Source organism: Hirundo rustica, chromosome 3 (assembly GCF_015227805.2).
Source record: "Hirundo rustica isolate bHirRus1 chromosome 3, bHirRus1.pri.v3, whole genome shotgun sequence".
NCBI classification, from domain to species: Eukaryota; Metazoa; Chordata; class Aves; order Passeriformes; family Hirundinidae; genus Hirundo; species Hirundo rustica.
In genome coordinates, this window is record NC_053452.1 from 109,664,806 (window position 1) to 109,691,075 (window position 26,270).

The following is a 26,270-nucleotide window of genomic DNA, read 5'->3' on the forward strand; positions in this document are numbered from 1 at the left end:
TGTTACTTCTAAAGCAGCTAATTAAAAGCTGCAGACCTCTGGCCTAGAAAGGGTGGGCTGCTGATTTCCTGCATTCAGCAAACAGCCTTCATCCAACAGCTGAAAAGATAAAACATGAGTCACTTGGGCCAGTTTTAAGTGAGAAGCAAGAAAGGGTGGTGGAAGAAATTGTAACAGGAATAGCTTTTAAGAGGCAGAGGAGCAAGCAGAGATGCAGCTAACTTCGATACTAGCTGTGGTATTAATTCATTAGGACGGTGACACCGTCCCTCTGGTTCTTGACGCGTCGCCTTTCAAAACAAAACAAAAATAGCAAGTGGATGTAAATGATACTTACTCTATTGAACCAGCTGAGAAGAAAGTCAATCCATTTTATGAAACGTGGCTAGGCCACGAGGGGTGATGAGCTGTGACTGCAGATGGACAGATAACATGGACTCTGGCCAACTCCAGTGACGTGCTCTGAGAAGGAAATGTTTTGATCCAAAAGCCCCAGGTGTGAGCGGGTGAGCAGCCCAGTATTTCCAGCCAGATGAAGGAGTGCCTGATACTGATGGGCTGGTACTAATGGTACCAGTACCGCAAAGCAAAAAGGTGGAAATTTGGAAATAATGCAAAGAAACTGCTCTCTGGACTTGCCATAATTTCTGAAAGTACAGCAAGAATACAGATGTCTCCTTAAGTGAAGGGAAAGCTCACGCGGCAGTCACACATTTAGGGCACCAGAAACTGGAAGAACTGTTGTTATTCCACGTGGGTCAGAGATGTTGTGTATTCTCTGGGAACTCATTTACTGGAGGATTGGGATAACTGCACCTTCAGACCTCAGTGTGCCACAAATCATTTTAAAGCCTTGAAGGCCTTTGGATGCCTGTTGCTATGGATTGTGCTAGTCTCATGTGCAGTAAACTTAAAAGACTTGTAGATGTTGCAAACTTAGGGTTTGGCACTGGTTAATGGTTGGACTTGGTGATCTTTAAGGTCTTTTTGCAACCTAAATGACCCTGATTCTATGGAGGGGTTTTTTGTGGGTTTTTTTTTTTTTTTTGGTGGGTTGTGGTTTTTTGGTTGGTTGGTTGGTTGGTTTTTGGTTTTGGTTTTTGTTTTTCCCCTAGGACAATTTGCATGGAATAAGCTCTTTTTGTCTACTAGATGGTTAGGGACTGTTTTGTGCTGTAAGTGTGCATGTGCTCTTGATTTGGGCAAGTGATACATGTCTCCTTTTAAGAAAATACGTGTTAGAAAATTTTGTGGGGTCAGAGGACATCAGTCCTGGAAGAGAAAATTTGTAACTTCACCTGGTGCTGGCTGAAGCTTTTTAAATGGGAACAGTAATGGGGTGGGATGACCCAAAAATATCCTCTAAGAGGGAAATTTGAAGTATGTTTTCTTTTTTACAGCATTTTGCAGCACTACAAGTGATTCAGAGATCTTATGCTGTAAAATATGCTGCATTTAACCCTTACCTTGGCAGAGAGCTTTCTCCTGTAATGGTTTTGACTGATCGATCAGTCTCCCTCAGGGCCTGGAAAACTGAGAAAAGCAATAAATAAAAGGAAATTTCTCCTGCTTGTCCAAAATGTAATTTGAAGACCTAGTCCCCTTCTCCTCCTACCCCCCCCCCACCTAAGAAACCATTCCCAAAAGAGCCAAAATCCCGCTAATTAAATTTTGTGAGATTTATTTTGTGACATTTGGCAACACTGACAGTAGCTTATTCTACATTTCTGCTTTATTAACGATGAAGTCTTAGGCAAGATTAGGTATGTCAGGTCCTGGCAGCCGCTTAACACATTTTGAGAAGATGGCCCATTTCCCCTGAAGAAATCCAGTCGTGTCCCTGTCTCCCCTTCCCATCTGTCCCCGGCAGGCACCCCTGGACCCTGGCCACCAGTTGTCATCCTGCCAGCCCCTGTGCCGAGGTGTTGGCCACGGGCTCTGCCGTGCAAGTCTTCCTGCACAAACCCTCCTCAAACTGGCCTTTAGCACAGCAGCTCTTGGCATTTGGTTTTCTTTCGTTTGCTTTTCATGCTAATGAGATAATTTAATTAGGGAAGTCAATGTTTTGGGCAGTGTTTTGCAAGCAGGAGTGTTACAGAGGGACATTATGTTTTTCTCTCTCTCCGTTTTTAACAAGGCTGGGTTCCAGACACTGCCAGCTACCCTGGACCCTGTGGAGAAAGTTATTATGCCTTTGTGAAAAGTTCTGGTGGATTTTTGTTTACAAAACTGCTGTGTAAAATTCCAGTCTTGTTGCTTTAGAAGGTCCTTGAAAAGACCAAGAATCTGCAGGAAGTGGCATCTAGAATTGATTTTGGGGCTGGAGAGTGGTGAGGGTTGAATTTTGTGCGGAGTTTTTTTGTAAGGTTGTGGGGATGGTTTGCAACAAAGCCATGGGGAGAACCAGATCAACTGGGAGATCTTTCTAACAGAAGCTTGAGGAGAGAGAAATAGATTTAGTATTTTTCTCCTGGAGTTGGGAATTTTATCCAAATACATATCCCAAACCAATATATTTTGACATACTTTCTATCAATTTATAATTGATGATTAGTACATCTAAGGATGTGGATGGAAGCCTGTTAGAAAAGTCTAAGAAACTTGTGTATCAGGAGCATCTGCAGAAGGAAACCCCTGCACTTGTGTAAACTTTATGAGTTTGTGTGTGTCCAGGTTTGGCAAGCAACAGGATTCAAGATGGGACTCATCTTCACCTTCTGTTCCAGCAGTGTGAGCATCAGGACCACTGTGAATCTCTGTGAACTTTTCTCACCCTGCCAGTGCTCATGATCCGTGATTTGAAGGATGTGTTACCCACTCTGCTCAGATTGTAAAAATATCAGTATCTGAAAAGCAAATTACTGTATATAGGGAATTATCACAGTTAAGATAAATTTTCTAGAGGCTTAGTAATAAAACGTACTCTTAGAGATTTAGCGATTTTTTAGTTACCCCTCATTTAGGAAGGTTATATTCTGTCAACTGTAAAGGAAAGAAATGGTAAGGTATGGTTTCACGCACATCGTGACTGGGTTTTTCTCCATTATTTGGATAGTCTAGTTTATCTTTCTACTTACCTAGAGGGAAGATTTCCATATGCATCTGAAGTAGTCAGAAATAAAAAGTGCACAAACTTTTCTACAATATTTTGAGATGGCAAGGTAAAAATCTCATTTTTGCTTCTTGCATAGTGACCTTTCTGCTGAAAAGGCACCATTGTGTTCATGCTCAGATTTTTTTTCAATATGTCTCAAAGCACCACTTCCTCCGGCATATATTTGGAAAATTAAATCCTATATAATCTCTTTAATCTACTGCTCGTTTATCACTTACAGGGTTAGGATTTGGGCTTTTTTTTTTCTTCCTTTTTTTTTTTTTTTTTTTTTCTTTAAGATCTGATCGTAGCAAAGCAGCTCAAGTCTCTCTGCCTTTTCTTGGATTTTACAAGAGCTTTACAACTGTTTACAAGACTAAATCAGGGGTTTACAAAAGTAGACCTTGTTTTATAATAAAGTTGTTTCCTTGCCTCTCAAATATTTCTGGATCTTATCTTTCTACGCAGCTGCATGTAGTACAGCTTTACAGAATCTCTTGATTGCATTCCTTCTGCATTTGTCTAACAGAGAGTTCTTTCACTGAAGTCACCCAAACAGAAAAAACAAATAGTTAAGTAAAAATTGTGAAAATGGATTAGTCAGATCTATGTAGGCTTTTAACAGTGATTCTATATGTGTCTAAGAAAGCCTTTGTAGGTTATAAAAAATGTTGAGCTCGAATAAAACATTTTGCTTAGCACATTGCTGAAGAAGCTCCAGAAGCTGCCAGGACTGCTAGTGCCTTGTTTTATTTTGATTTTCTTAAAGACGTGTACATGTATGACCTGATGATTGAGTTATATCCAGAATTTATGATAATACTGATATGTTTCAATGTGGTTTTGGTGCCATATGCATAAATTACATCTTCAGACCTGTGCCTGGGGAGAGGTTGTTGTGTCAGTAGGCTCTGATAAAACTGCATGCCATAACATTTCCCCTGTAGCATATATGTGAAATCATTCAGGCTTAGCTACTTAGACATCTTCCTTTTTATCAGTTACAGTTCTTCATGCTAGATTTGATTCCAGCAAATCTTTCTTCTCCCTCTTTTTTTTTTTGGTGTGGATCTCATAAAATACTTAGACATTACATGCACTTAACTGCTTTTGAAGCTCTCTAATGGGCTATTTTACCTGTGCTTCCATTTGTCCTGTCTGAAAACACGTATGCTTATTTAGCTGAGTATTTTAAAGTTTTAGTTTCGTTCTTTCTCTTTTCTGCCATTTCCCTGGTGACCACATATCTACTTCCGTCACTGTCTCCCAGTGTCTCTCGCCTATCATGTTTCTGTAATGTTATTATTTAAAAGGTAAATTTAGAAACAAATGCTTACCCAGGAAACATTTAAATTAAAAGCTTGACCTTTATTTTTGAAGTCACTTAATGAAGTTGACTAATAGTCTAAGAAATCTGATTCTCTAGCTTCAGACTGGCTGAAAGCCTGTTTTTCCTTATATTTATATCTGTGAGGACAGGCGCTTTAAGGAGACCTTGACTAGATAAGCCTCGAAAGCAGGCAAAAAGGCTGCTCAAAGGCTCGAGCCCGGACTGTCATTTAGAGGAACATGAATAGGAAGCATTTTTTCTGCAGAACAGTGAGTGTTTTGGGCTTGGGGGTAGAAGGGCCGTGTTTAAATGTATCGAGCATGAAATGAAATGTTAACCACTTGAGTTTAATAAATCTGCAGCAATGATCTGTTTGAACCTGGTAAGAGCCCTGAGGACAGCATGCTGCTATCTCACACGCTGCTGGCCTTTTCCTGTCCTCTGGGTGTGTGTGGAAGCCGTGGAAACAAGGAACAAATGAGCTCGCATAAGAGATGCGGTGAAAAATGAGTACCAGGAGGAAGGTGGTTTTATGCTAAGAAGGTAGGAGGATTTCCAAATTGCCAAAGTGTTCAGGGTAAATTTGGAGACTGGATTTTGTCGTCTGTGTAAGTACCCTATGTTTGAGTCCCAAAGACACTCATATTTTTCTGAAAAACTTTCTCAAATATTCTTGTTGAGCAAGCTGTTAGTATGAGATATGTCTAGAATTCCTGGTTGTAGAAAAGGTTATATTCTCAAGCAGGGGTACAGTCACATTTTACTTTGCCTTGAGAGGGATAGATTTAAAGTAACTTCTTTTTATGGTCTCTCTCGCCTGCTGCATTTTATTTTTTGGCCTTCTAGGGTTGGGAGAGATCCTATCCCATTCCTCAGAAGGTATTTGGTGTTGTTTCATCAGTCTGTTATCCTCTCCTGGTCTACCCTCCCAAACCCATCTTTTTCTGAAAGTAAGCTATAGGGAAGGGGTCAGGTGCATGTGTAATCCTCATACCTGGCTCCTGTATAACACTTGTCAGAAACAAAGCAGGCTGTGTTCTTGGCATTCTTTTGGCAGCACATGCACAGTGATGTGGTCTTGGGGACTTTTTCCCTTGCCATATCACTAAATCTCAGTTTAGATTTGTCATGGGATTTGTATTTACCTCTGGTTGCTCAATCTTTCTTCTTTAGCTTATAGCCATTTCCACAGCCCTCCCTTAAGACCAATTTGATCTCCTTTTTTGCTTTGAATTTATCAGTTCATCCAGTAACTGCTATGGGCTTCTCTCTCTTCTTTTCTCTGTCTCTAGTAGGGGGGGGGGATTTTTCCTCACTTAGAGAGTATTTGTTCCTTTTGGCTGCACAACAAAATCCTTTGATTCTAAGTGACAAATGGGAACACGTTTCCTTTCTAGTAGAGATTAAAGACACCTGGCTACTCCAGTGATTATGTCTTGAGTAGAGGGTGAGGGAAGATCTCACTGACTTCACCACCTTCCCCAGACAGCGTGCCAGCTGAAATGGGTGTACAGAGGGATTTTCAGCAGTAACAATGTGCAATACACTGCCTCCTCATGGGCTACAATTCTGAAATGCACAAATCATGCATTCTTTCTCTTGCTGCCTGTGTCCACATCGTGGGTTTGTGGCTCTGATACAGGGTAGACGTATCTGAGTTAGCTTGAAGCTTACCTGCCTTAGTGCTGGGTCCTACATGTGGCAGTGTGGAGCATCATGCCGGCTGAAAAATCAACCCCACAATAAAGTTGATAGAGCTGTAATTAGCCAAGGCTTAGCTGGGGCAGTGTCTAAAAAACAGGGTAAAAATCTTCTTTCTCTTCCCCAGTGTTGCTTAGAGGGATCTAAATCTAGGTAAGAGAAAATTCCTGCACCTGAATATTGAAGAAAACTTCCCTTAAAAAAGTAAAAACACATGACTTAACTGTAGCTATTGATGTTGCTGTTTGTAAGTATTAGGCATTGATGTTTCTCCTTCTCTCTGTCTCCCCAGCAGAAAGGGGTTTTTTGTTCTATTTTGTTTTGTTTGTTCTTAGGAAAAAAAGAAATCTCAATGCATCTGGAAAATTGTAGCCTAAAATCAGACATTGTGGAACTGGTAGTGATAGGGTTAGGGTGGATTTGATCTTAGAGAACATTTTCAACCTTATGGATTCTGTGGTCTCTGACTGCAGTGACTGCTGCTCTCCCTGCTGTTGGAGTGAATTTTCCACTGGCCTCCACTCTCTGTCTGCTGTTGCTTGAGATGGTTTATGCTGCTCTGTGTCAAGGTCTGTGCAAAGGAATGTGATGATTACGCTTGACTCAGGACACACTGTTGGACAAGTTTTTCTTATGAGTACAGAATGTGTTTAAAGCATTATTATTTTGATTATGATCCTCAACAACAATAGTCTAGACAAAGCATAAACTCTGGATCTAAAAATACATTTAAAAATTAGCTAGTCTGTTCACAACCCACTTCTTACCTCACCCAGCAGCTATTTATGAAAACATTTTCAATTCTTTCTAATTTTAAATAGCAAGCACTAACAGCTGAATACTCATTTATTAGATAGTTATCCCCTCCGTTTTTTTTTTTTTTTGCACATCTTGTTGCTGTCAAGTATCTTTGTACCCAGCCAAAAAGGACATGATGAAACAAGTAGTGTATATCTAATGCAGTGTATGGGGGGGGAAAGAATAAAAAATAAAAAAGCAGACTTATATTTAGCCCCAGCTTTTATTCTTTCATTGGAAATACTATGAAATGCAGTAGCTGGACTGAGAAGTGAATGCGCTCATAAAGAGGGCATTGGGTTTTAAGTAAACTTCTTAATGCGTGGCTTAGTCACAGTCTTTTTTTCATGCTTGTTATTGATGTACTTGCCTGTCAGTCTCATCTGATAGTAGAATTGCTGGGGGCAGGGTGCCTGGGATCGTGTGGCAAAAACTGCTCGCTATTGACTTGTGTGCATGTGTGCCGCTGCTCTCTGCTGAATTAAATGTCAGATGTGCTCAGGAGTGTGGGTGGGTGGGGGAGATGTGATTTGGTTCTCCCTGGCTGCCTTGTCAAGGAGTACACTAATACAGCTAATGCAAATCCTTGAGCTCGAGAGAAGGGCATTCAATTGTCAGCCACCGTCCAAACAGTCACAAAAGATAGCTTCATATGGCAGTGGAGGCTGTTGGGATTAAAAAGAAACTTTTTCAAAGGCAAGAAATAATAAAGGATATTTTGAAATTGCAGCTTGCAGTTTGCAGGCTCATTTTTTTGCCTGACTTAGCAAAATGGTTATAAAACAAATGAAAGTGGGGTTATACCTGTGGAATTTCTAACCTTTAAAGACACTGCCTTTAGGTACTGAGCTTATTCTGAGATTGTTTTCACTAGAGCAAAAATTTGCTTTCTTCACCTCTGCTAAAAGAAAAGTTTCTGCTTTCACTACAGAAGCTTTCACAGCACTGGTGTCTCTGTGTTTTCCTGTGGTCATTGTACAGCTGAGCTCACATGGTCCTCTGGAAAATACAGAATTGGCTTTCTGAATGAAAGTATCAGATGGCCACAAAAATGTAAGACAGAGGAATTGAAGTAAATACCAGAACCTTCAGCCCTCAAATCATCAAGTCAAATGTTGCATCACATTCTAATAGAGGAAAAAAAAATAGTTGGGTTAAGAGGGATGTTAATTTTGTGGTCAATACCAGCAACGCTGTGGTGTGGACCCCAGTGTAGGCTCTTGCTGGAGGTGCTTATTCCTGGAGAGGGACAATGTAACCATCAAAAATGCAGCTTCTTGGGAGATTTGGGTTTGCCTTTTGTTGAACAGAAAGATTGTGGGAGGGAATTTGGCAGGATTTTGTAATATACATTTATATTATTGAATTTTTAACTGAGGAAGAGTATGCTTTCTCAGCTAGTAGCTGAGTATTCTTTTCTCAGCTAGTAGCTCTCTAATGAACCAGGTGAACCTTTCATTCTTGAGGCACAATGATTGGTTTTGTTTGCCTTTTTAATTTCTACCAGATGAATAACTAACATTGTCGATAGGCGCACTGTTTTATAACACTAAGTTTTTTATCACTCTTAGGTTTCTTATCTTCAAGTTTCTGTGTGAGTTTTGTTTTGGCTCCCTCCACAATTCTTTTAATCAGATATTCTTACCATCCATTTTTGTATCTAAGAATTCGTGAAACAACATTGCTTCCACTGACCTGGTGTTATTATTACAAAGAACTTAGTGAATCATGTGATGCAAATAAAATAAATCAGGTAACTGCAGTGACCTAGATACTCATTATTTATTTATGGAAATAAATACAATTTATTCATACTGTTTCTTGTATTGCAAGTGCTGTAAACTTTCACTTACTCAGAACTCTGCTGGGAAAATAGCATTATTGCCACCACTCTGCGCACTAGGAGACCTTGCCAGGAAGACTTCAGTAACTGCTTTAGGCTATGTAACATATAATTACCAGAACTAAGGTTAGATGTTGGGAGTCAAGACTCCCAGCATTGTGTTAAGACATCCCTCACCTGGCAGATACAATCTGTGGATAACAAAGACTGAAGGGTGGGTGATAAGGACAGGGTGATCACACAGAACAACTTGGTCATAGATCACCTTTGTGTATTAAGGGTTTTATGTCTAGCCAGAAGCACAGGAGGAGACAGAACATGTTGACCTCCCCTGGAGAGCATCCTTGCTTTGGGGAGGTGTCACAGAGTGAAATATTCCTGTAGGAGCTTACAGTGAGGAGGTCTAGCAAAAACGGGGCTGTGCGAAGCAGTACTTGGCTTTGAAAATAGAGAAGTAATGGGTAGACTTAGCAGGTAGATTATTTTTCTCTTTGATCTTGATGCTAGACAGTGTTAAAGGGATAGAGTAGATACTTATTAAAAAGGCCTCCAAAGGATACACCTTGGGCAGTACCAGAGCCTGGCCCAAGCTCCACCCAAGATGGATGACAGATCATGTTTTCACACTTCAAGAAGTTTTGGTCCCTTTATGTATTGGGGTCAAATGTCCAATTACAGCTTCAGGTTATGAAGTCCCATCCTCCCAGATTGCTCTCCTCAATTTGCTGTTGTTTATACTTTTTGGGCCTGAAGCTGCAACAGTGTCCTTGGTTCTCAGGCCGGAAAAGGATTGTTTTGTCTAACTAAACTGTGAAGAGAACTTACTAACACTTTACGTGAAGTTCAGAGTTATATACTAATGCAGTACAGAATCTGGAAAATGTGAAAGCTAAAACTTAAGGCATCAATCTTTGCCATCAATATTTGGTCATGTGTCAGGTACAGGAAAGAGGCTACAGAAAGGATCTGAAGGCTGCTGAGAAAACTGCAAGATGGAGCTGTTGGGAATGTTTTCGTGTTGTCAGAACATTGAATTATCACTTTCTTCTAACTTGGCTTTTCACAGTTTATGTGGTTTTGCTTATTTTGCCATAGAGTTTCGGCAGATGGTGTTCCTTCAGGTCTGTGGGACTGGGCTCTCCACTGTGTCCTTGTAATTGTCTAAACTCTCACATTTGTGTTCTAGATTAGTATTCACTGTGACACTTCTGTCCTCCTCTTGATGTTCAGCTGTGAAAAGAGGAGAAACAGTGCTCTGCTAAGGCAGAGGAGGCAGGACAGGGTCTTGCCCTGGTGGTTGCAGAGTAGCGTCACTGTGCTGGACCCTCATCCCTAACTCCTCGTTGTCGTTCATCTTCCAGGCCGGCTCCCGAGTTCCCTCTGAGACGCAGCCGCCCGCCACCGAGATGTCACGGCACCACAGCCGGTTTGAAAGAGATTACCGTGCCGGGTGGGATCGCCGGGACTGGAGCTCCAACGGGAACCACGTGGGCAGCACCAACTGCAGCAGCGTTGCCAGCACCACCAGCAGCTCCCGCCCCGGGCTGCTGCCCCTGCCCATCGTCCCCTCGCGCCTCCCCACCCCGGCCACCGCCGCCTGCACTACCGGCAACAGCGATGTCATCACCAGCCTGGTGGCCAACTCCTCCCCAGCTTCCAGTACCAAAGTAAGAATTCAGCCTTTTTTCTTTTTTTTTTTTTTCTCCTTTTCTTCCATTTTTTTTTCTCTCTCTCTCTCTTTTTTTTTTTTTTCTTTTTTTTTTCTTTTTTTTTTTTTTTTTTTTTTTTTTTTTTACGGGCTTGATATGTCGAAGGGATGTCAGAGACAGAGCGCCATTTGTCCCTTTGTAAGGCTTGCATTCAAGTGTAGGAAAATGAATTTATATGGGCAGTGTCTGTCTTTATAATTATTTTCTGTGTTGTGCATACAACAGAGTAGGTCTTTCTTCCTCCAAGACTGTGTGTCCCCATGCTTCTGAGAGGCCCAAACAAAGCAAATGTTTCCTTCCTTTCGCCACTGCCTACATTTGGGCTTTCTGTGGCTTTCCTTGGAACCTACTGCTCCCGCTTTCCTTTTGGGAATGCTCTTATTGTCTGTTGACCAAGGCAGAGCTGTGGTTCTCATCCAGAGGAAGTGGAAAGTCCCTCTTTCCAACTAAAGGTCATAATTTTGGCTGAATGGTGTTCTTCTTTCTTATTAGTTGATAGTTTCCTGTAAGGTTCTCAAAGCCCGGTTCTTAGTGCAGGTTGGAGTGAGGAGTGAAACTGTGGAACTGCTATAACCAGGCTCACTCATTTTTGCAAAAATGCACATTAAGGAGTGAGACAATATTAAGCACCAAAGAATGGAAGTCACTAGCAAACTATTGGGCTTTTTTGTTCCAGTATATTATTGGAGGGAAGAGGGAAAGAAGCAAAAAATTAGCTCTTGTAGGACTGCGAAGTACATTTGATATTCTTGGGGAAAGTTGGGGTTTCTTTTTGCATGCAGATTCAAGTAGAACAGCTGGAAACAGAAAAACCTGGCAAATGGTAAAGGTGACCACAGCGCTGGCAAAGTGAGACAGAAGCGCTGCTGGGTTTCTTTTTATGATATTTAACATGTTCTTTCAACTTGGTTTCATTTTAATAACTGAAAGTGCCAAATGCAGCAGATGTAGACAGAGGGAAAGGAGACAATGAAGTTATTTAAAGTAAGCCAAGAGCAAGCTGAATTTTTGCTGCAGTGCCATTATATTGATTTTTTTTCACACTGTAGAAAAACAAGGTCAATGCTACAGAAGGAAACATTAGCCCAAAGTATGGTTGTAAAAATTTGCCATGGCATCTTCAAATTATTTTCATTTGGAAGAAGCCACTCACATTCTGATCAAAACATTTTTAGTGTACTCCAGATGCTATCCACTGATAGATGCATTTCAATCATGCTTTGTCTGGAGATGATTGAAGCAATTTTGGAGCCAAAGCAGTGGTTTCATTTATCATGACCTTTGTTCCTGGGTCTGCTTAGACCAACAATTGTCTGGAGCTGATCAGCCCTTTTCCCAGATGTTCAAAACCATTTTGAAGCTCATCAGTGCTAGTAAACCATGTGTTTATTGGGAAAGAGGAGGCAGGAACAGCAAGTTAAGCGCCTTTTGATCATATGCTAGATGTGAACTGTCTTCTAAATTGCCTTATTAGACAATTTTCTGATGACTTTCATTAGTAAGAATGTTTTGGCATGAATTGATCAAAAGCAATAAATAGACAAGAATGGAGGTAACAGGAGACACTTTTTATTCTGAGAACTGTTAATCATCTGTGTAATCTCCCATAAAATAGATGTGTAAAAATGCATAGAGTTTTTGCCCCACTTCTTCTGCTGTGAAACAACCAAGCAGCTCTAACTAAAAATTCAAACTTGCATTTATTAAAGAGGAAAAAACTGTGAAGAGGTGAGACAGCTAGGTAGGTAGGTAGGTAGGTAGGTAGGTAGGTAGGTAGGTAGGGTAAACAAAGATGTAAGGGTATGATGCTTAGCAAACTTCCAAACAATAATGTGAAATGGTGTCACAAAAAACATCAGGTGCTCGTACACACTCCTGTTCACCCTGCCTGACTGTGTCTCTCTCCTTCACACACAGCAGACTTACACCTGAGGTCAGCAGTGTAACCAGCCAAGGCTCTTCCCTGGTAGAATCCAGCTAATGGCTAGGTATAAAAAAATATATTGGATCTCTCCATATATTGAAGAGATCACAAGTTAGAAAAGTGATGTGGTTACTTGGATTCTTTTAAAAATAAAAGCATAAAAAATTAAAAATATAACAATACTTTAAAAATAAGCCAAGCATGTGCCAAGTTGCCTTACCTTTTGCACAGCCTGCCTACCTTTTGCAACCATTTCTGTCAGTATATTTCTGGGGTACCAGCTCATGGGGGAAAGATGACATCTAACAGCTGGATTTGTTAGTTCTGTTTTGGGAGTGAGATACTTGATTGCTGAGCTGCCCTTCTGCAGGCTGAACCTCCCCCAGCATTTTGGCAGGTCGTTAAACTCAGTAGCAAGGGTGTGCCCCGCACAAGAGGTGACACAGTGTCATGAAGCAAGAAGATTGATAACCTGGTTCTCCTTGTCATATTATCCAAGGAGATAAGTACAGCCACCAGTGCTGCCCCATGCTGAGGTCAGGAGGGACTCTTTCTCCTGTCCAGTTACCAGTTTTGGCTTTAGCATAGCTTCCAGAGCTGGTTTGGCCATCTGGAACCATAGAGAGCTAGCATCTGTAGCCCTTCAGATTGGGTTCCTACTTAGTAGTTATCCTCCCAGTTAAAAGTTTACTTTGTTTTTTTTGTAAGTCATCTAGTCTGTCCTCAGTCCTTTGGTCCTTGATTCCTCTAGTTTCCTGCTATTGACCTATTTCAGTAGCCTCCAAATAACCCTGCATCTTTTGCATCCCCTCTGTTCTTCATTTGCCTTTGAAAATATGGTTGCTGCAACTTAGATACCCAAACCATATGCATCCTTTTGACATCAGATTCACCATTCGTTTGCATGGGGATAAAACTGCTCCCTCCCTCTGTTGTTTAATAATAATAATAATAATAATAATAATAATAATAATAATAATATTGCTCCAGAGGTTTTTTTCCCCAAAGTACTAAATCAGTATTTATTAAAAATACATATACATGTTATTGTTCTCAATTATGAGTTATCAAACATCCATAGTACTGTCAAAGCCTGAAGGGAAGTCTGTTTGACAAGATCTGTCTTCTGGGTGCCTATATTGGCAGGTATTGGTCATATTCCCATCCTTCAGCTCAAGGTTAACTGAATCCTAAAGTGACAAATTCAAAATGGAGGAAAAAATGTCTTTTCTCTCTGACATGTAACTGGACTGTATGACTTGCTGCATGGTGGAATTGTTCAGGGAATTTATAGATAAATTGTTTTAAGGACCACTAGTCTACTTGATCTGGCCGAACCATGGTCTTTAAAATTATGTAAATGTATGTAAGATTAAAGACTTTTCCATGACTTACGTGATATGAATAGAAAAAACACTGGAAAGGAGAGAAAAAAATTAAACCATTTTCAGGGGGAAGCTTAGAATATGTGAGACTGGCTATGGGGGGGCTTGGGTTTGGTCTATGTTTTCATGCTTCTGGAAGAGCTTTTAACTACTTTCTGTGGAGGACTTTAGAAGGTTTTTATTACTAATTATTAATGTGTAGGAGAACTTTAGAACTAATTATGCTTTGCAGACCTTTGAAATTTATTCTCAAAGCATACCTGTAACCTTCTTACCACAGATGCTTTGGTACAAATCACACTTAGTAGCTCTGCCACCTTTAAGTGGTTATGGATGTTTGTTCTGAGTTATTTAAACAGAAAAGCTGCCTTTACCCAAGCTTTATTTTTTTGCTGAACAAAATGACAATAAGACTTTGCACTCCTATAGCCCATTTCATTGGAGCCTGCCAGAAAATATCAGAAAAACTATTTAAACCTCATCAAGCTCCAAGAAATAGTTTGATGCTGCACACCCAGTATATTGACAGGGAAAGTGAGGCATTTGGAGGTAGCGATTTTTGGGTTTTCTGCTCATTCTCTGCCACTATGAGCAAAGTTTCAACTCTTTTACTCAGTTTAGTTTTTCTACCCTGATTCTGTACCCAAAGTGTTGGGCCACAGACTGGCACCCGAAGGCAGCACAGTTTGGAGGGATGAGTCCTTTGCTGGAGATACTTCCTCAACTTCTCTGCCGGTACTCCATAGGAAAGTGGAAATCTTGCCAATAAACTCCATGTTTGGATCAATTTGTCAGACTCTGAGCCCAGCCATGTATGATGATTGAGCTCAGGGCTGGTTCGGTACATGGTGGGGGTTTGGGGATTTTTTCTGCTGTGAGGTTGTTTATTGGTTAAAGGACACTATCCAAGAAATCCTTTAAGACTACAGCACCGCTTAAGATATTGGTGACAAAACAGTCTGAAATTCATTTAAGGATGCTGCGCACCATTCCAGCTATGTTTTCTGATCATCTCAGCAGCACCTTCATTCTTTGTTGCTTTTCCGAATTACTTTGCGAGTTACTTGTACAATTTTCTCCATCAAAGCTCCTGTATCACAGCTTCAATTTAGAAGTGTTGTCATGGGCTGTAATTTGAAATTTTATTACCAAGAGATTTTTTTGGTTATAGAACATTTACTTTTATCTTCTCTATATTATTTTTAAATGCCTGAAAAGATTGATACATCAACAGAATCTGTGCACCACCGGGCGAGATCTAATTTCAACCTTAATTTTAAAAACCCTTTGCTTGGAACATAAATTGATTCTTCAGCCCCCCAAACGCTTAATGATTTGTTATTCTCAAGGTTAAACCTATGACAAATTTTATAAAAACACCAGTCTTCAGTTTTGATAAGATTTTCTCTAGTTGAGTTCAGGGATAGCTGTGCAGTTTTAAGTCTTTAAACAGTGTAACTGAGGGGAGATTGTGGCCCCCTGTTCTCCCAGTACTCCTTTAGCCTTTAAAACTTGTGTGTTTTTGCTGTCAGAGTTTATCCCACTGTGGTTAGCCACGGTTATTGATGTGGGAGGGACGACAGTGATGATCAAATATTTGTTAACCTCTCTGGAAAGTCAGGCAAGGATTGCAGGCGAAGAAATAGCTACCGCTGACTTTGTGCATGAGTGCAACTAAATAGCATTATAAAACAAGTGGGGAGGGAAGAAAATTCTTACAGTAAAGGAAAAACAAGTCAGTGTGGCTGAGGAATGCACTGTAAAAAGGAATAAAGGGAAACAGCGCAGAAGTAAAATGTTATATTCTTCTTTCCTTCACGGGCCAAAAATATGTAGCTCCCTAAACAGCAGCCTGTCAGATGCTGATGATTTGCTGTAGGTTGCAGGATTTGTGTTGTCTGTTCTCTTTCACTTGCTTGGGACGTGGTGATTTGCTAAGTTGGTGTACGGCTTCTACAAATATTTAAAATATTGATTAAGCAGAGGAAGAATAAACATGAATTGTTTTTCAAGTTATGCCTTATGTTGTACATGACTAATTACATACAACAATTTGCTCTGCTACAGTAACTGAAATTTATGTACTCTTTTTATTATAAAACATAAGATGCTTGCATAAAGAGATTATAAATATTGGAATACAACAGTTGCTAGAAAACAGTCAAAATATGCGGTGATGAAATATATGGGATTTGCTCTTCCAGCTTCTCTGTGAAAGCTGTTCTTCCACTCCCCTAGGGTTTGTACTGAGAGCTGGCGTATTTCTGTCACTAGTTCAGATAGTAGCCTGGTGATTCTTCGATCTGGACATGCTGTAGCAGTCCAGCCCAGGTGCAGTCCAGTGGCAAAAGCTGTATTAAAGATCCTCTGGTTCTTTTGACAAGTTACTGTGATAGTACCCAAGGCTTCAGTTGCTTGATGTGAAATTGTAACAGGGATTTTTTTTTTTTCCCCCAGAAACACATTTTTACCTATGGATACATTTTTAAAATCGAGTCATGTCTAGTTTCATTGGTAAATGAAATGCAAGCCTGTTCCCACCTAAGCACAGATTTCTGATGCACATGAAGCTCTGATTATGGCAGACTATGACATGAATGCTTAGGAAATCAGAGCAATGTCCGGAGTACATAACACTGATGGTTTGTAACAGAACAAAAGGACAGGTTTTCCCTGGCACCCAAATCAAATTCTCCTGGTTCTTTCGGCTTGAAAATTCACTAAGCTTTGCAAAATTCACATTTAGGCTGACACACAATTTAACTAGATTGCAGCTTCCAGACTGAGCCTTTTGTGAGTAATTTGCAAGCAAGGAGAGAGACAGAGTGAATTATGTTGGCCATGACATGCTGTCACACCAGCCCAGCTAGCCTGATACCAACAGGGTGCACCAAAAAAAATAGCATTGTAGTGTCGGATGTGTATCCTCAAATCAGAGTTACTTTAAAAGTTGCATTTGAGGAATCAACAGTTTGTACAAGGAAGGAGAGAAGGAAACAGATTTCGTCATTGACCTTCAGGACACGTTTTTCTTTCTTCTAAATGCAAATTGACAAAAAATGTCTGTGAATTGAACTGAGCAATGACTTCTGCTGAAGTAATCACATTATGCTACTTACAAAAAAGCTGCAGCTCCTGGGAAACATTCGTACCACCAGGGCAGAAGAGAGCAGAGGTTGGTGAGGGGTTCCAAAACTTATGTGATGAAGACATTGAAGCAGAGGAAGCAATTCTTCCCTTTGAAGAAAGTGGAGATGTCTTAGGTGTTTTCCAGACTTCTCTCTAAAAGGCTATTCCTAATGATCCGTGGCCTTAGGGAGGGCTTAGATTGTGCTTGATGATCTGCCACTTCCTCTTACCATCTCATTTCAGTATTTTTTCTCAGATGCATCTGTACATGTTTTTAATAGTGTAGAAATTGGAACATACAAAATGTGGATATAATTTGTCAACTTTTGCAGATAGTTTATTGGACCAAAATCGGTTGGAAAGCCCTGGCATGCTCATTAATCTGTAAAGTCATAAAAAGCTGCTTGGATTTTTTTACTTGCAGTGTGTTTATCATCTGTTGAAAGAGCTAAGAGGTCTGGCCAGTTTCTAGGCCTAGTTCCATTTGAAGATGAAAGGCAGCATTTTTGAAGCACTAATTGACATCGCCAAATGCTTACAAGGTCACAAACATGACGGGTTTGGATAAAGAAAAAGGAGTATTTCTGGGCTTTGGCACTTTGAAGAAAAAATCTCTTGACTTCCAAAAGGAATAAATATCAGACATAAAACAGAAATAAAATTTTGTTGGCCAGGATTTAAGTGCTTGATTCTTTGAAATTATTTAGAGTTATTTTTATTTTCTTATTTCTTTCTCAGCATTACATCATTTTTACATGTATTCTGTGATTCTGTGTGTTAGTTGCAGCGTATCCATTAAAAATAAAGCAAAAGAAATACTTCTGTTATTCAGGAGTCATGGGTGTTTCATTAAAAAAATTGTCCCAGCCTCCTGTCAGGCTAAAAAACCCTGGGAGTTGGCTTGTCTGTGATTCGATGTGGGTTACTAGAGGGTTTATTTGCAAGGAGCAGCACTTCTAAAGGAGGGCAGGTTCTCTGATTCATAGGTGCATATAATCCTGAGGTTGGTTACTGTCATTTAGGAATGTAATGCTATTGTCACCATCAAACACAGACACAAAAAGAATTCTACAAGGAATCACTTGTTGGTTTCCTATTATTTTTGCTGTCAATGCTTAATAGGTAGGGCCTGGAAAATTTATTCAAGAAAGCTGATCCTTTCTCAGCAAGGTAATTTCTGATTTTGGTGTTGCATGAAGAGGGTAATGTCAGAGAAATCATTGAGGGAAGGGATGGTTTGATTGAGGTATAAAGGAGCCTGGTGCAAACAGCTTGTTAGAGGGCTGCTCTACTGTTTGGGTGGAATGTCTGCACACCGTAATTTTTATTATAACGGGAAAACAATGGTAATTTTTAAAAAACACAGTTTTAATGCACAGCAGAAGGAAAATGCATTATATGACAAATGTAATATTTTCTTGATGGCACCAATTTCCTCAGCTTGCAAAACGAATGAACCAAATTAAGAAAAAGAAAGAAAGAAATAGAAGGGAGAAAAGGTTCACTTCTCCCTATGATTTCCATGGGCCTTGAGTTCCTGTTTGGTATAACACTTGTCTGTGAAGCTGACAGACACAGAAATAAATTTGTCCCTGGGAGTGATAAACAGGATATTAAACTCTGCGCTCTGGCTCTTTGAACTGGGAATGCTGCACCTTCAAACACTGGACATAGGCTGATGTGCTCTGGGCATACCGGGAAGCTCTGATCAGCCTGGGCTGACACTCCAGATTGACATTAAAGCATCACCACTGCCCTGTCTACAATTCTGAAAATCCTCTTGAAAAAGTGCCCAGACCTTGAAGAGGAGCGTGAGGATCTTGTGACTCTGGCATGAAGCGTGGGCAGGCTGGCTGCTGTGAGCGCAGCCGGCAGCGCCTGGAGTCCTGTTCCAGCAGCGGTGCTCCATCCCATCCCCAGAGAGCTCACAAGGTGCAGGCATCTCCTGCAGAAATGGAAATACACGGGCTCGCTTCCTTGGGAGTGGGCAAAACAGAGCGTCATTGTCGGTGCCTGTGAGAGCGCTGTGAGGGAGACCTTGGAAGCAATTCCTCACACTTTTACCTGGCTCTAGTTTCAGCCTGTAGAAGCAGCTCTGATGAAGATTTATGATCTCACATTTCTTTTAAAGCAAGGGTGTGTAAAAGGATAACCAAGTTACTTTGTTTCTCTTGGAATTTGAGGCATTACTGAATGGTCAAGTGATGGTTAGCTGCTGTAACACTCTGTTCTTGGATGAACGGGACACTTTTCAGGGAACAAATGCACATTTACTTTGATTTGGAGGAACCAACTATTCCAAATTCTCCCAAAAGTTGGTCTGCCTCTTCTGGTTTTTGTTGTTCTCTGCTCCTGTCAAGCTGAAACATATGTGGTTGTTGTGGTTGTTAAACGCTACAATTTAGCATGACCAAACTGGTTCACTTTGGAAAAAGAAACCATATAGAAGTTCTACACCAAAGTAAATGCTGTCTGTGAATTGGTGTTTTTGTGTAAAACAATATGCATCCACTGTATAAATAATAAATAATGAATAATAACTAGTAATAAATTCTTCATATCATAGCATTATTTCTTACTGTTTATGATTCCAGATCCTTTATGGTAATCCTGAAACAAAGCACTGAGAAGTATGTGAATAATATTTATTACTACTAAGTTGTTGCACAGACATGTCCAGAAGAAGCAGCTTTCTTGGCTGTGTAATTTGAATTTTTAAGATTATATACTGCTTATATTATAATATTATATATAATTAAAGTTATCCTTTAATTCCAAAGTGCTATACAAAGCCCATGCTTTCAAAACCACTGAAGTAAAACATTTGTCAGCTGGTGAGTGAAACACAAGACTCATTGAGGTTGGAAGGGGCCTCTGCAGATTGTCTGGTCTAGCCCTTTTGCTCAAGCAGGTTCAGCTTGACCCAGCTGCCCAGGACTGTCTTCAGAGGATCTTGAGTGTCTCCAAGGAAGGAGACTTGAGTCTTCTGTGGGCCACCTGTGCTAGTGCTCTGTCATCCTCTAGAAGCACCTTCTTGCTGTGTATAAAATCATAGGAACATTTAGGTTGGGAAAGATCTTTTAAGATCATTGAATCCAACCATTAGCCCAGCACTGCCCAGTCACCCCTAAACTATATCCCCAAGTGCCACGTGTGCACGTCATTTAATACCTTTAGGGGTGGTGACTCAACCACTTCCCTGGGCAGCCTGTCCTCCATGCTTGATACCTTTCCAGTGAAGAAACGTTTCCCAATATCCAGTCTAAAACTCCCGTGGTGCAGCTTTCCTCTTGTCCTGTTGTTTGTTATGTGGCAGAAGAGTCTGATCCCCACATTGCTACCAACTGCGAGCTCCTCCTGTTTGTTGCACATTAGTGTAGGTGCAGGGTGCAAAACAGAGCAAAAGTCCCAACAGAGCTGCAGAATCTCCACAGGAAGCACTGCAAACTCAGCTGCACATGACCAGGAATACTCTTATCTAACATCAAAATGTGCAGGAGAGAGCCAAATGGTTTGCAGAGATCCCTTCCAACCAAAAGCATTCTATAATATCCTGACAAAATCCTAGAATTGAATCAACTCTTCAGTAGATTTCCCAAGGCAGAGGTTTTGAGGGTTTACTTTAAAACAATACCCAGAATCCTCATTGGCCACTAAATACCAGAACTTTGGATTTATTTTAGGTCTTCTGAACCTAACTCCTATCTTAGCATAGTCATCACAGTTTTGCTTTTGAACAGCTTGTTTCCTTTAGATTTTTTGCTTCATGCTGGGATGGAGTAAAACTGAATAATTTATCTTCTTTTTCCTCAAAAGCTGAGCAATAGTTATACCCCACGTGGATTTGAGACTTTATTATCTTTCTAAGCTTCCATTAATTATCTTTATCATCCCTGCTTTTAAAGGTCTAGCATTTATCTTTGCAAGGTTCTTCAAGCTGGATTATAGAAGAGAATTTGAGTGTATTAATTCCATTCTTGCTTATGAAGTTTTAAACTCCATTTCATAAATATTTTTTCTACTGCTCACAATAATTCTACTGATAGCTTTCCTGTGACCAAAGTGTCTGATGTGTAGAACTGATGACTTTTAGGGTCATCATGCACGTGAATAATTATCTCAGATGCATTGCTTTGGTTAAGGCACACAGATGTGTACAGATTTTGAAGATGTGGATCACACATGCTTTGTTTGCAACATGCAAAGCACACCCTGGAGCTACCCAGAATTGAGGTGGTCAGAGCTGCAAGCAATCCAGTGTTGTCTTTGCCTGCTCTGAGGAGGGATTGTACCTGGTCGCTTTCCAGAGCCCCTTCCCTTGAAACCAGGCTGCTTATTTTCTGGTGGTGAAAGCCTGCAGAGAGCTGTGGAGAAAAGTCTTGGAGAAAAGTCAGTTTAGACTCTCCTAAAAAGTTTCCTTCAGAGAAGAGAGAGGTGGCACCTCCCACACAAAGGTTGTTATGGAAGTCACCTTGACTTTGGCTATAAGTCTGCAAAGGCGATCTTGCTTACCTCACCTTCTGAGCTGTTGGTAAGGGAGTGAATTTGCTCTGCAGCAAAGACCTTTTGTATCATTCTTTTGGAATGGATCAAAGAAAGTGTTTCAAAACCAAGAGAGAGAGAAGGCAGTCACAGCAGTTGTTGAACAGTGTGCTTTTTGCATTGAACTCTTTGAACTAGGACAAAAAGCAAAGCTTAGGCAATGCTGCAAAGTTTGTGGACCAATTAATTTCATTCATTTATCTTTTCACCTTTCTACTTCAGTCTCAACATCTTTCTCCTCCTGTCCCATTTTCCATCAGACACTTGATTTAAACTCTTCCAACACTTCCCATAGCATTCCTGAATGTACTGGAAGCACCATCACTTGTTGGCAACTGCCACTGAATCATGGTAAGAAATGAAACGTTATCACAACTATTTTGACCTTCTGTTGTCTTGGCAAATGGAACACCTTGGAGGAAATAAGGCTGTGTGAAAAACAAAGGAAAAATAATAATAATAATAATAATAATAATAGTAATAATAAAACAACAACAACAACAACAAAGAATAAGGAAGGGAATCATAACAACGTTTAAAAATTTAAATTCGGTTGGGTACTCTTTTTTTGTCTGTGTTCCAGCCAGCTCTGCTCACAGTACAACTGTGTTTGGCGAGGTCTCCCTGAGCAGATCAAGCAATGCCAGGGCACAAGCCCAAGAGCTGGAACTTGACCATCTATACCATTAAATTGTTAGCACAGGCTCTGCCTTGTGCTCAGCCTGGACCAGCTAGTGCAGTCATAAACAATTCCCAGGCATGGCCTAGGGATTAGCAAGAGCCAGCAGCCATTCCCAATTGGCACTTTGGATATAGCCACCTTGTTTTGGAGGGTAAAAGTGTATAATCCTGTGAATGTGGCCAGACCATATAATTTGGCCTTAGAGCCATATAACACGTCCTGGCTCTGTTTTGTTTTCTAGTTATTGGGACAATTTTGTGTTTGAGGCAAGTGTAATTGGTTTTACTTGACTCTGCAGTTTCATACTTGACTGAGTTGTGTCTGAGCAGTAAGGGGCGCATGCGCATCTCCTCTTTGTCTCTGCTGTAGGCCACAGTGTACCTGTGCACTGAGATGGTGTGGTCTGACCCTATTGAAAATTGTCACGGCAACTTGAATAGTTTGTGAACTCACTTTTCCATTGAAAATAGAAATGCATAGTCTAAGGGAGTCTAGAAATGTATCTTCGACAGGGTTGTGTCAGCTGGTTTTCAGAAATCTTTGTCAAGGTTTCACACACGGGCCACAAATTTCTGGCAAATTGAGTTTCTGTATCAGAATGAACATGTTCTGTAGATGTGCCTTCTGCCAGGAAATTATATTTTCAGTTGTATCTGAAAATAAGAGATTGTGTTATATATTGGACAGACATTAACATACATCTGGTATGAAAGATCATGACAGCCATTAAGTGTTGAAGTAGAAACACCTCTCACTACCTGCAAAGTTGGTTTTTCGTTTAGTAGGCTGTCTCTTTTTTTTCTTTTCTTACCACAGCAATAAATAGAAAATAATACTGCTTTCTACCATTGAAAGCCCAGTAAACCTATGCTAGCTGCCAGGACTGGGGAAATTCCAGAAGTGTGGTTATATCCTTTTGTTCTGCCCTATTTTCATCCTCATGCTTCCATTTCCAGCTGCCTGAGGTACAGTTATGTATGCATCTTGATTTTTTTCAGTATGAATTATGAATGCCTTTTATTAATGGAAGCTGCCTGATTCCATGAGCAGAGAGCTCCAGACCGCCTTCCTGGCACGTCTTACTAGTGCTGCAACAAGAGAGACCTGAGGTTTTGGTTCAGCTTCAGCATTTTAGTCATGATATGAACCAAAATTAGTGTTCCCACATGTGGTTTTTTCAGACCACACACTCCTTCTAGCACAACCATATCGTGGGCAAACAAAATTAAAGCAGCACTGTTAGTACGTGTGTCCTCATGGGGGGTGGATTTGGCCTTGATTTTCCACCAGTGCTGAAAAATTTGGACACTTAACAGTGCCACATATTTTATCTGAAGCATTTCTCACAGGAAATGTCTGCTGGTCCATTTATGATGGCTTCTGGATAGAAATCGATGACCATGTGTCATATTTGAGATAGTTCCCCTCAGAAGAGACTAGAGAAACAAAACTTGGTGCACCTCACCTTTAGTGTTAGATTTTGAGGACCTCTGGGGGACTCACTTTCTTCATCCAGTCAACCATAAAATCTGCCAAATCGATCATACCTTTGTAGAAGAAAAGTTCATGAGTCTATTTGTTGAAGAGCTTAGGGGTTAATAGTGGGGTGTTTTGCCAGTCAGGTGCAGTCAAATGTAACAATATTAGCCTAGGGTAGTTATTCAGTCCTGTTGGAAATGAGCTTCTTTTTCTCAGCTCTTTTACCTTTGTGTTTCTGCTTCATTGTGTTCAGTGCCCTGGCTGTTTGCTTTTCCTTTGGAGGTGAGTGTTCCTGGGCAGAATGCAAGTGCAGAGATGCACAATGTGCAAATGTGCATTCCACTGCTGAAACTTTTTTACAAGAGCTGCACTGCTTGGAGAGAGAAAGAAAGGAAGAAATGCAGTTGCAAGAAGCAAATTTAAATAAGCTCCCACTCCACCTTTTTCAATTTACTGGAGGAAATATCTTTCTTCCTATCATTTGACTTTTTGATTGTTAGATCATATTGCGCTGGTTGGAATACACCTCAGTGATCAGAACACAAGACCTGAAAACCTCTGGCTACTCTCTGGTCTTTGTGCAATTGGTTTGCTTAAATTTGCTGTAATAACCTTTCAAGAGTCATGTACACATTTTTCATTGAGGACCCTGCTGTGCATGGTGATTATGTTATCTGTTGCCTCCCTGAATGTTTAACATGTTTAAAGCATTGTGTTGTGGGACTTGGTTTTGGGGGAGGTTTTTATTTGTGTCTAGGTCTGTCCTGTGTCCCCTGTTCCCTCCAAGCTTTTACTTGGAAAATATAAGATTGCGTTGCTTGTTATGTATTACTATCTGCGTGTCAGTCCTCCTTTTCTTCTCTCCCTCCCTTTTCCTTTTTAAAGTATCTGTTGAGTAAAGCATAGAGCGAGCACGCTGAGTAGCTCTGATAATTGGGCAACTTAATTTGGGCATGGATGTTGGATGGGGAGTCGTGGGATGGAGGCTGTTTGTGTTGGAAGGCCATGTACTCTGTTTCTGGGTAGGACAGAGCAGAAATGCCTTTTCACCAGTGTGCCTAGGGGAGCGTGCTGAACAGGAATGCAATTGCGTGGCCCTGTCCCCCCTCTCTCAGGGGAAGCAGCAGATGCTGACAGTCAACATAGTGAACTGGGTAAAATAATGAGCTGAAGTGATAGCTTAATGGAATTATTAATGGGATTTGTGTTCAAATAGTGAATGAGGATTGATTTTTATTAACATAGGTTTTACTCATATAAACTTATGCAAAAGATTATACCCCACTCATTTCCCCTTCTCCAGCGGAGTGTTTATAGAGTACGCTGTGTACTTCAAACTTCTTTAAATATTGCCCTTTCTCTCACTTATCTACCAGTGCTTCTCAGTGTGTAACTCTTTATCTAAGTCTGTATAATAAACCCAGAGATTTAGCTGAACAATGAGGAAACCTTGGAATGAAAGCAGAAGTAGTAGGTGTTCAGTGGGAGTTTGCTGTTTGCTTGTTCATTCTCACCAGAATAAAAGACAGGAACATGACGAAAGCTCGAAATGCTAAAGTGCAGCTCTCCACAAAATGTGAGGCCTCTGCTAGAAGGGGCTGTATTACCTACAAAGTGGTAGAGAAGATGTCATAATTATGAGCTGACATTTAAAGAAATGTCAGAAGCATTCAAACAACCCCCTACTCAGCTTCCACCCATGTATCTTCTTGTGTTCCCAGTCCTGCCATCTGTTTTCCTGAGGACTCTGGTTTTGATTACCTTTTTGTTTGTTTTTCTGATGCTTTTTTTATCCTCTGTGCCTGGCATGTGCTTCTAGAGATTGTTTGCAAGCCCCTCACCCTCTTTGTACGAGGATTTCTCCTAAAGAATTATTTACCACCATGATGCTGGCAAAGAGTAATCATGTGATTATGGCTGGATTGTGAATATTTCTGAATGCATCTGTATTTTGGAGCAGACTTTGCCAAATACTTGTTTGGGAGTGTGTGTGCAGAAACACATACGGTACTACTCAACATTGTTACCTGTCATCTGCTTGCTTGCTTCTTGTATTATTTTCGTCACGTGTCGTTCTCTTGTAGTTTTTGGTTGTGAGTTCTGCAGAGCAGGGACCAGGCCACTCCTGGAATTTGGGAAGGTTTTTGTTTCATTTAATCGATTTTTATTGCTCCATGTCTTTTGAAAATCAGAGAAAAATGCTTTGTTGCCTTTCTGCCCTGATCCCACAAGGTCTGTGCAAAGTTCATTGGTCACCATTTTTTTTTTTTTTTCCTAAAGAAGCTGCCATATTTCACTGGTATTGAGATAATGTTAAAGCGTGTTTTATGCTGCTAATGCTAAATCAGTTCATAAAGGGTAAGAAAAGTCATGGTAGGTGAGACTGTGCATTCATACAGCCCAATACTCTGCCTCCAGTGGGATTGCTACTGCAGGTACACTGGATGCATCCTTCCCCAGAACGTACTGCCTGCAGCTGCACTTTGGGGATTTCATTTACCACATGTATCTTTGTCTTTCTGCCACGTGATAAAACATGAAACCTAGGCTTGCCTGCAATCAGGCAAGTAGCCCCATTGAACTCAGGACCCCATCCTCATCCCTACAGTTCAGCATGGGTTTAGTCATTTGTAGGGATTGCTGTTTCTTAGGGA

At 40.6% G+C, this 26,270-nt stretch overlaps 1 protein-coding gene across 4 annotated transcripts in view; it reads left to right on the plus strand.

The window, feature by feature from the left end:
• Nucleotides 1-26,270, plus strand: part of KLHL29 (kelch like family member 29) — a 390,113-nt gene that overhangs the window by 139,287 nt on the left and 224,556 nt on the right. For 2 of the 4 annotated variants that reach the window (XM_040059653.1, XM_040059657.1), the window contains exons 1-2: nt 4,640-4,693; nt 10,128-10,433. In XM_040059653.1, the coding sequence (XP_039915587.1) occupies nt 4,664-4,693; nt 10,128-10,433 (336 nt within the window). In that variant the 5' untranslated portion in view covers nt 4,640-4,663. Of the gene's footprint in view, nt 1-4,639; nt 4,694-9,780; nt 9,888-10,127; nt 10,434-26,270 lie in introns of those variants that run through there. The other 2 variants (XM_058419934.1, XM_058419935.1) reach the window with 2 other exon arrangements.